Source organism: Arachis ipaensis, chromosome B08 (assembly GCF_000816755.2).
Source record: "Arachis ipaensis cultivar K30076 chromosome B08, Araip1.1, whole genome shotgun sequence".
Classification (NCBI taxonomy): Eukaryota; Viridiplantae; Streptophyta; class Magnoliopsida; order Fabales; family Fabaceae; genus Arachis; species Arachis ipaensis.
Genome location: NC_029792.2, coordinates 2217438 through 2228021, shown reverse-complemented (window position 1 = coordinate 2228021; position 10584 = coordinate 2217438). Strand labels below are relative to the sequence as shown.

Below are 10584 nucleotides of genomic sequence, written 5' to 3'. Positions count from 1 at the left end.
TTTGTTTACTTTATGGAGCCAGATAAATGTTCTGCACTTCTCCGACGTACGACAATGGAGGAAGAAAAAAGGGGGTACTAATTTCTCAAGCTAAGAACAATAAGTTGAGAGTTATGGAGTAAAAATAAGACTAAAATTGTTTATGATTTGTGTTTGGCTGGCTACAATATAATAAGCGTTGCCGACAAACGTAAAGAAAAGAATGTGAATGAGTTGAGATACCCAATCCGACAAGGAAGATGGCAAACTCCGCGGAAGTGTCAGGACAGTAAATGCTGACAGTTTGTGTTAGCGAACTCAATCCCATAACCAATAACAAAGTACAACTCTATTAATTTATGTGGGGATCCTTTTACTGTTCAATATCCATGATGCTAAAACTAAAAAGAATATCACACACACTACTTCCCTCCGTATATTAACTTCTCCATCTCTGTCACTTTCACTCCCCAAATCCCTCCATTATGCTTTCTGAGTTTTGGGGGGAAGCTCCTGAATTATTGAGAAGTTTGAGACATGGTTCTCATCCAAACATGGCTGGGTTCTCACATTATATAATCAATTAAATTGCATACTTACTAACTTTATCTGGTAGGCCAATCACCAATGTGTAGGGTCATCATATTCATAGCTCCTAAGTTGTATGGGCCAGCTTATACATGTCTACTTTGGGAAGAAAGAGAATACATAAGGATTAATTTGAATTTTTAATGCATGTGGCCCACTATTTCTACCATGTCACGTGAGTAGACTACTTGTGCTCAACAAATATTGAAGCAAGATATTGAGACTCTAGTAAACTGTGCACGACATTTACTTGGCAATCACCAACATAGACAAGCAAAGAGAATTTGCAACTTGCGAGTGAGTAATGACAAAAAAACCAAAATAAGAAAGTTGGGTGATTCCTAACTAAACATAACCTTGGAAAGCTCGTAGCCCACCATTGTAAGTTGTAACATTGTTCATTTGTTCTTGCACAAAAAAGACATGGTGCTTCTTAGCCTCCTCTCAACTATGCATCTCTCATCAATTGTATCAACATAATTAAACAATTCTCATTAGTTTAGTATTTTTAAGATCTAACAATAAAATAAAATAACTAAGGTCTAATAAGGTGGTGCAATAATGAAAATATGACATATACGTGTCTCACGTTGAACAAAATTAGAAATTGTGAGTTGAGGGTAAAAAACAATAACAATAATTGCAAGTGTATGTAAACATGAGCAATGATTATGACAAGGTCTTTCAGCTCCCCTTGTCACTGTCCTTGTCCACCATGCATTATTCAGAAAAGCAAAATACTCCTCAAGGCCTTGCAGTAATTTCTTCTGCACCATTCACCACAACACCATAGACTTCTCTCTCAACACATTGACCCATCATCATTCATGTTGCCTAGCCCTCTCTGTCACGTCTACATGATTGCCAATTCCTGTCATTTGAACTTCATCAACACTCACACACCCTTCACACTCCAACTCACTACCAAGTCACTCACAAATTAATGTTATCCCTTACCATCATCGCATTTATAAAATAACAATAATAAATATTTAGTAACAAAAAAATTAGCTAAAAATAGTTAAAATTTATTTTATTTAATATTTATTAATTATGATTAAAATTAATAAATATTAAATAAAATAAATTTGAGTTTTTTTTTTTGTCTCTTTAACATTACCAAAACACTACTCCTTCTGCTTTTTCTCTTTGACGTATCAATATATTAAGATATAGTATGAGATATATTACTAAATAAAATAAAACTCTTTGGTGACCAATAATTAACTTTTAGTTTCTACTAAACCGAATACAAACAAAAATTAATATAATTTGCATTCACTTTATATAGAATTTACATTTTACTATTTGAGAGTATATTATGAAGTGGTATTATTATTTTAGTAACAAACAAAGAAAACTAGGCGATTAAAGTAATATATATGGATGCCAATGAATTATAGCTCAAATGGCATAGTCTCCTCATACTCAATTAAGAGGTTGCGAGTTCGAATTTCCTATCTTTGATAAAAAAAATATCAAATTTAATTTTGATGCACTGTACGTATAAAATAATTTTACACGTATATTTAATTAAGTAACGTCACATCAGTAAAAATTACTTGTTAAAAAAAATTTGAGAATATAAAGTGTAATCTTTAACCCTTCATTATTCTCTTTCGCATATTTATTCTTGATCTCACTTATAAAACTAATGGTGAGAGATCACACTTTACTCTCTCAATTATTAAAAAAAAAATGAGAGGATCAATTCCCCGTGATAACTACTAAACAAGTCTTCCATAAATTAATTAAACCTTTTTTTGGTTCACTTGCCAACTAAACCTCATGCACTCCTTAAAAAGACACCATTATTGGACTTTCGTTTATGGGCTTGATTAATAGCTCCTATAATATACAATGATACTTTGAAAAAAAAAAGCCCATCATGTTGGAAGGTGAGAAGCCCAGTGGACCGGGACTTGATAGTGTCTTCGTCAACACTTTTTTTCATTTGGTTTGTATATGAAAATGATACACTAATTTTTTTCTTTTGTATACAAACGGGGATTACAGATAAAAAACTAACCGAGGTAAGGTAGGGCTTCTATGGTCATCAACTAAAAATAAAATGGATCTAAGATTGTAGTGGGGTACATCAATGAAATTAAAAGCAGGCTCTCACTTTATATAATGCATATATAGTTTCATTTATCTTAATCATTGAGTCTATTTTATAAATTGTTATAAAGAATCTAGGACTTCATAAGTGTACGGACCTGAAAAAAATAAAAGGTAATATCTTGTGTTCAAACCAAAAAGTTCTCACCAGGAGACCTATCTCACAATTTTAAGTCGCATATTATTTTTTAATAGATTATTTTTTCAGATAGATTAGACAACTTTTAACTTTAGACATTATAATATCACAAATTCACCCATACTGCCAATGATGTTTGAACTCTGAAAATTCGGTTTTAAGGGAAAAGAAATTTTTTTTCTCACGGTATCCCCCAATTTGGTAGGTTAAGAATTAATTCGTCGTTAAAAAAATTACTTTTAGAAAATTTAAAATTTTTGAAAACCAAATACAAATTTTTGAGACACATTTGATATATGTGGACTATTATTTGGGAGTATATGCCATGTTTTAGGGTGCAGTATAGTAGTTATTAGGACCTAAGATAGATAGATATGTTAGGGTACAGTGTAGGTGGTCATCAAATTATATGGTACAGTGTTCAGAGAAGGTAATCAATTACTACAATAGTATATCCTTCACTAGTCCCATTTGGAGCATGAACACATCAACAGGATCAAAATATACATTGATGATTTCTGATAAAGAAAAGACCACACTTTGCATTGTTGAATTGAATCTTCTATAAATAGTATTTGATCATTAGATTGTGGTAGAGCCACCTGGTACGTACGGTAGTAGAGTATGAAAATACAGCGACAATACTATAAACTAAAGTGAACACGCAAAAGCAGAGATACACAGTTGATAGTAATAATAATAATAATAATAATAAAAATAAAAAGAAAAAAGTTAATAACCATGCATTCTTAATTGGTAAAGTTGAAAACTAAAAAGATTCCTTTGAGGAAAAAAATGGAGTGAGTGATTTCTAGTCACATTTTTTTCCACGAAAGGATATTTATAACGGATCGGATTCCAATCCTTCAAATCAAAATCAAACCGTACCATGCATTATTCACACGTTAATAATTTCATTCAATTCGCCACTGAAACCCATATATATTCATCAGCCTTTTAAAGTTTTTTAGGTAACAAACTTTGTTATATGGTCAATTGGTCATGATAATAATAATTTCCACTTCCTTCTTTTTGTGTGAACCTTTTGCTGGCAAAGATCCAAACTTAGATTCACTGTGATTCCTGTATAATTCACAGAGAGAGAGAAAGAGAGAGAGAATAACGATTTTTAGTCGATCCTTCTGTCAACTTTAGCTACACCACTTTGTATTTATCCCATTATAAAAATGGGGTTCCAATTCCACTGTACATACCTTTTATTTTTCTTCAAAAAATGTCTTTACTTTATGCAAAGAAATATAAACTATTCCTCATCATATCATAGATAAACAACTCAAAAGTATTTCAAATTTTGAATAAAGTATATTTTTATTTTTATTTAAATATACTCTTCACAACTGAATTTTTTAAAAATTTAAAATTAATTTAATAATAATGCACTTCCTTAGACAAGCGGCAGTTCCGTCTGCACCCGTTTTATCAGTTTATGCAATTTTTTTCCCTTTTATTTCATTATTTTAAATAAGTTTCAAATTCAAGTTGTCACTTGAGTTTGAGGGGATGTTAGAATATAATTATGATCAATTATGATCAATTAGTATTATTTAGTATATCTGAATATTTATTAAAGGAGATTACATTTTTATTATTACGATTCTCTTAATATCTATAAATACCCTTTTATATTGTATCATTCTACACAACTTGAATAAATACAAATTCTTTTTTCATTTTAGTCTCTTATTTCTAACAACTATGTTTGATTTGTTCGTGTTAAGAGTAACAACATATTTATGAATGATATTTATGATTTTTTTTACTAATAGTAGTAAGTAGTAACCATGAAGTTGACCAAAGAGAAAGAGAGAAGGATTGAAGAGAAGAGAAAGAGAAGGTAGATCCAACAGTAGTTGTGGTGAAAGTGAAGAATTAATTAACAAGGCTTACTTGAATTTGGTCATTGCAGCGGAGACACGGAAACTGAGTCACTGAACAGAGCGTGCAAACCAATGCTTTTGCTGCTTTAAACCCTAACTATTTATTTGTTTCATTCCATTCCTTTCCCCCACCAAATGGTGGCTACCAAACATCACATTCTATGTGTTACTTCCTCGGAACAATAATTAGTCAACTTAATTACCTTCTCCATTACTACTATTAATTTATTAATGAATCCTAATCCGAGCTATACTTTTATTTTTTCTCATGATATCTTTATCCTAACAAGTTAAAAATTAATTTGTCCTAAATTTAAATTATATTTTAAAAATTAATTTGGGTTGATCGAGTAGTTAGCTCACTCGTCTGCTTAAGCAGTTCGAATCCTGCTTTATGCATGCAGATCCTTAAATGGAGTTCAGATCCGCGAAAGATTAGTCCTTAACTTGTCGGGTTGGGGATACCATTTGGATAAACAAAAAAATTACATTTTAAAAATTTTTGGTTAATGAGTTATTATATACCTTTCTTTTTAATAGTAACAAATAATTAATTGATTGAAACATTTCTTTTAGTTACTTATTACAGCGTGCATGATTCAATGATAAATACAATATAGAAGTCATTCCATTCATTTTAAATAAATGTACTATTTGATTTAAGTAAAAAAAGGTTTAATTATTATAAAATAAAGGGAATGGTGGTAAAATGTGTAGGAGTGAATGAAAAAGGAAAGACATACATGTATATATTATAAGACACGCAGTTATATAAAAACTTATGTTTTTAATGTTTTTAAGCTTAGATTTTCACCCTGATGAGGCTACAACCTACAAAGCAAGGAAGTTTCTGCTTCTCGTGTGAATGGGAATGAGAGAGAACAGGCAGTCTTGAAGAGAGAAGACTTCAACTTCGATGACTCCCTCGCTTTAATTTGTCTCTTATCTAACTATTTATGGGCACTGCTAGCTAGACCCACAACAATATTCATTTCTTATAATGTATTAATCTTTTAATAAAGCAAAAACTCAGCGCTCTTAACTTTACCTAAAGTTGATAACTAATATTTGACTAAACTGTTATTTAACGATTCTCAACCATCAACTTCAGTCAGATACGTTTGTCTGTTGTAGAAACTTTTTTCCACCGGGTTGGCTTTAACATATATAAGTAGTATTTATGATCGGCAATGTTAAGTCACACTTCACAGTTGGCAACTGATTTCTCTTGTCTCCCTTGAAACACTGTTTCCTCCTCCTCCATCTACTTTTATTTCTTGATAAATCTAAAAAAGCACTGTGTCTTTTTGCACACACTACCTCCTTTCATCACTTTCTTCTTCTTCTGCATCATGACAAATAATCCTTACTACTTGAACAACAATGGTTATTGGTTCGACCTTAATTCTCCAAGCAGCACCTATGTTTTTGGTTCCAATCATCACGAGTCTCCACCAAGAATTGAAGCTCTTCCTCTCCTGAATAAGCTAAGCCCTAGCAGGAGTACTAGTAGTAGGCCTCAAGATCTGGAATCTTCGTTTGGTGCCATGGAAGTGAAGGAGAAGCACAAGAGAGGAGATGACGGCGATGAGAGTGTGACGGTGGCTTTGCACTTAGGGCTTCCAGAAACAAGAAGTAAGAATATGACATGCGAAGAAGAAGTTTCAGCAGCGTCAGTGTCACAAGAACAAGAAGAAGGAGGAGGAGGAGGAGGAAGAGGTTCTGATTCAAATTCAAATTCGATGAATCGAGGTCAATATTGGATCCCAACACCGGCTCAGATTCTGATTGGTCCAACACAGTTCTCTTGCCCCCTTTGTTTCAAGACCTTCAACAGATACAACAACATGCAGGTACCTTCCTTCAAACTCTTTATTTCTTGCTTTTAATTTAATCCTTTTTTATGTAATTTAGGGTTTTTTCTCCTCTAGGGCTTAATTATGAAATCAAACAAAGAAAATAATTTGATTTGATTTTAATAAGGTGGAAACTCACGTGCAGTTAATTTCATATAAAGTTAACGAGTTTTGATAAAGTTAATTAGGTGTATGTATGTATGTAGAATAATGTTGGGGCTGGGAGTGAAGCTAAGAAGTAGTAGTGTTTCTTTATAAGGATGCCCTACACTGAAAACTTTTTATTCTATGTTTTAATCCCAAGATGGGTATTCAAACATGTTGAAAACGACGCGCCTCTATCTCCATCTTCTTTTTCTGACTCAAAATCACTCATCCCTACTCTGCCGGCAAAGTTAAAATAAAAACACCGAATTTGAAGCTAAGTGCTGTTTCACTGTTACACTTTTATATTTTGCTTCACGTGAGTGAGTGATGAGTAGTCTTAGCTCTTAGCTCTTAGCTAGATACTAGCTAGCAACAACTAGTGACTCAAATCGTCGCATGATTTGACATATTTAGACAACTGTATGCGAGTTTTCACATTAATTAACATGAAAAAATGGATGGAGCAGATGCATATGTGGGGGCATGGATCACAATATAGGAAGGGGCCAGAATCACTGAGGGGAACACAACCAACAGCAATGCTTAGGCTTCCATGCTACTGCTGTGCACCAGGGTGTAAGAACAACATTGATCATCCAAGAGCCAAGCCTCTCAAAGATTTCAGAACCCTCCAAACACACTACAAGAGGAAGCATGGAATCAAGCCTTTCATGTGCAGGAAGTGTTGCAAGGCCTTTGCTGTGAGAGGTGATTGGAGGACTCATGAGAAGAACTGTGGGAAGCTTTGGTATTGTTCTTGTGGCTCTGATTTCAAGCATAAGAGGTCTCTCAAGGATCATATCAAGGCCTTTGGGAATGGTCACAAGGCTTATGGCATTGATTCTCTTGATCAAGATGATAATGAACCTGGCTCTGAAATTGACCAAGAAAATGATCATCTTTCTAATTCTACTACTCATCATCATCATCATACTTGATTAATCAATTTCATTTCCCTTATGCTTCAACTACTACATTTTGGACTAGTTACAATTATTACTAATCAATTTCCGAATCCCTCTTACTCTTGCCAAATACATTTCTTCCTTCTTTTTAATTTCCTTTCTCAATTCCATTACTATGCCTTGATATATATTGCCTAGTTAGTTAGCTAGATTTGCTTCAAATTTCTCTATTATGATATTTTATAGTAATTTAATTTTCATGCAATAAAAAAAAATTTACATAGATAACTAATTGTATATTGTTATATTAGCAGAAGTAGTTACTTTTTAATCTTGCTATTTAAAAAATTATCTAAACCCATAAATCTAATCGAATAAATGTCTAAAATATACTATAAATACATCAAAATTAACTTCTTTTATTAATTAAATTGACGCCCAAAAGAATATGTTTCCAACATTTTAGGTTGATGATTTGATGTGATGTGCAAAGAGTTTGAAATGGTCAACATGGTAAGAATCTTCATGCAACGAACGTTAGTTAATTCTACTAGCTAGTAAGCTAGCATTATCATCTTCACTTAATTATTAGTTGTTCTTAATTAGTAAAGAGTAGTGCATCAAACAAACCAAATGAGAAGGCAACTAGCTAGTAGAACTAACGAAGGAGACGTACATTTTATCAATAATTAATTAGGTGAGTAGTGTTTGTTGTACTCAATTAATAACTAATAACTTTATTAATAAGATGAAAAAGGAAAAAGGAAAAAGGAATAAAGAGAATATATATAGTTGCATTGGGGGCCATGAAGCTTTTGAGAACATAGATAGAAAGTTGCACTACACATACAATACTCATAACTCACTACTCATCTTCTTCTAATCAATACTATGTTTAGACTCACCCTAATGATTATTTCCCCATGCAAATTTTCAAAAGTAAAGTCTATATTTCATTTTATTTAATAAAATTAAAAGTTAAGATGAAATGGGCATGCAATGAATAATATTAAATTGATGAGAATAGTGGAAATTGAAGGGGCCGGGAGAGGGGGAGAGAGAGTGCATTGAGATGTCATGTCATAATCATATATCCAAATATGATCAAAGTACAATGCAAGAAGAGAAGCTATGAGAGTGAGAGAGTGTGCCTTCAATTTCTTTCTCTCATCACTCCAAAATTCAAACCCAGAAAAACGGGACTCCACGTTCTCTGTCCCTTATTCCCTCTCTTCTTTTCTTATTTTTTTTTTCTTTTCTTTCACTCTTTTCTTCTATTCTCTTTTGGGATGCTCCCATAAACATATAAAAAACGTCTTTTTTAAAGATATTTTTTAATCATTAAAATTTAACACATATAATCACTTAAATTATGTTATTTTTATGAAAATTAAGTCAGACAAATTAATTTGACCGAAAAATAGTGAATCAAATTTTGAATCTGTCTAAATTAATATTATTTTTAAAAAATGACTACAATATCCCTATTATATAAAATGACTAAAATACTCTTATTATATATATTAATTTTGAGAATTCTAAATTCTAACCCTTTTCTTCTCTATCGTTTAATTATTTGTATAAATTTTATTTGTTAGTGAATAAAAGTTATTAAACTCAAATTCTTAATACATGTTTAGTTTTGAAAAAGAATTAATTGATTTCTTAACATATGTATGTGATTCTTTTCTTGTTATCTACGGTATCCGTGTAACGTCAATCTGTCACAATGCAATATCCCCCAATGAACACAAACCTGTCAGATTATAAGAAAGATAGATCAGAGAAGATGTGATGGAACCTTGTAGACATTAATAATTTTTTTAAAAAAAAAATGAAGAATATGATTCGGTATAATGTATGATAGAAATTAAATGTGTGTATGTAGGCGCAAAAGAAAATCTACTAGGTGGAATATTCATCATCTACAAGACTACAACCACACATGTGTGTATGAATTATTATTATAATGTAGCCTCATATATATAATTAAAAGAAGTAATAATAATATATTTTGGATATTTATTTAATTTAGCTTCAACCTTAATAATATTTCTGCCGTTCATGTCCAATAATGGTGTATATATAAAAGTACTCATGTAGAGAATATTGCAAACTCGGGGACCATTGTGAAAGCAATGTCTCTAGAAAATTAGATCGAATAAATTAAAGTTAGTGATTTAAATTTGCATTGCAACTAAAATTCCATGAATGTTGCAAAGCAATGGCCAACGGTGTAGGTAGGGTTCACTATTTGGTGTCATTATTACAAAGTGATATATCATATATATATATATACAACATAACATTAATACTCTTAGGAGGAATAGTGGTATTATTATATGCTTCATTTTCTGTCATTGTGGGACAATTTTGTCTCCCTAATAATATCTCATATCAATGAAACAAATGTATTTAAGGGTAACATGACGTTTCATATGATCGTGTGCGCAAAATTATGAAATAGGGTAAGCTATATATACATACATTTCAATTATGAGTTTAAGAGTATAATTAAGCTACTACTTAATTAAGCTACTACTTAATTTATAAAGGTGTGGACAAAATTCTTTGGAAAGGTTTATATAGTTTTTTATAATAATAATATATATGTAGAGAGAACCCACGGTGATATTACCTTAGATAGTGTCTCTGTTCGCATGTGAATCTTCCATATAAAATTATTAGGCTTCTCATTTAATTTGATCTTGATCTTCATATCTAGCGTCAACGTCTAGAAATATTGCTTTTGGATTTTTGCTGTTAATTTATTTATATTCATTCTTATATATATATAATAACTTCAAGGAGTAGAAATGATTTCTTAATTAACTTCTTACTTTTACGTGTCATTGATTAACAAACCCTTCAAAGTCTCTAGAAGCTAAGGCTGATTTAAGTAAAATAATAATTCAATCAAAATAATAATAATTCTCTTGTTGGAGTATCTG

The 10584-nt window shown here is 31.5% G+C and overlaps 1 protein-coding gene across 1 annotated transcript; it reads left to right on the top strand.

Annotated features, from left to right (window-relative positions):
• Positions 5867 to 7785, top strand: LOC107612018 (zinc finger protein WIP2-like). Its single transcript, XM_016313863.2, has 2 exons — positions 5867 to 6578; positions 7196 to 7785. Exons 1-2 carry the CDS (start codon positions 6078 to 6080, stop codon positions 7664 to 7666), a joined length of 972 nt encoding a protein of 323 aa, XP_016169349.1. The 5' UTR covers positions 5867 to 6077; the 3' UTR covers positions 7667 to 7785.

Coding starts and splice junctions, on each gene's coding strand:
- LOC107612018 (XM_016313863.2), top strand. CDS start 6,078: ATGACAAATAATCCTTACTACTTGAACAACAATGGTTATTGGTTCGAC. Junction 6,579..7,195: donor ACAGATACAACAACATGCAG/GTACCTTCCTTC, acceptor TGGATGGAGCAG/ATGCATATGTGGGGGCATGG.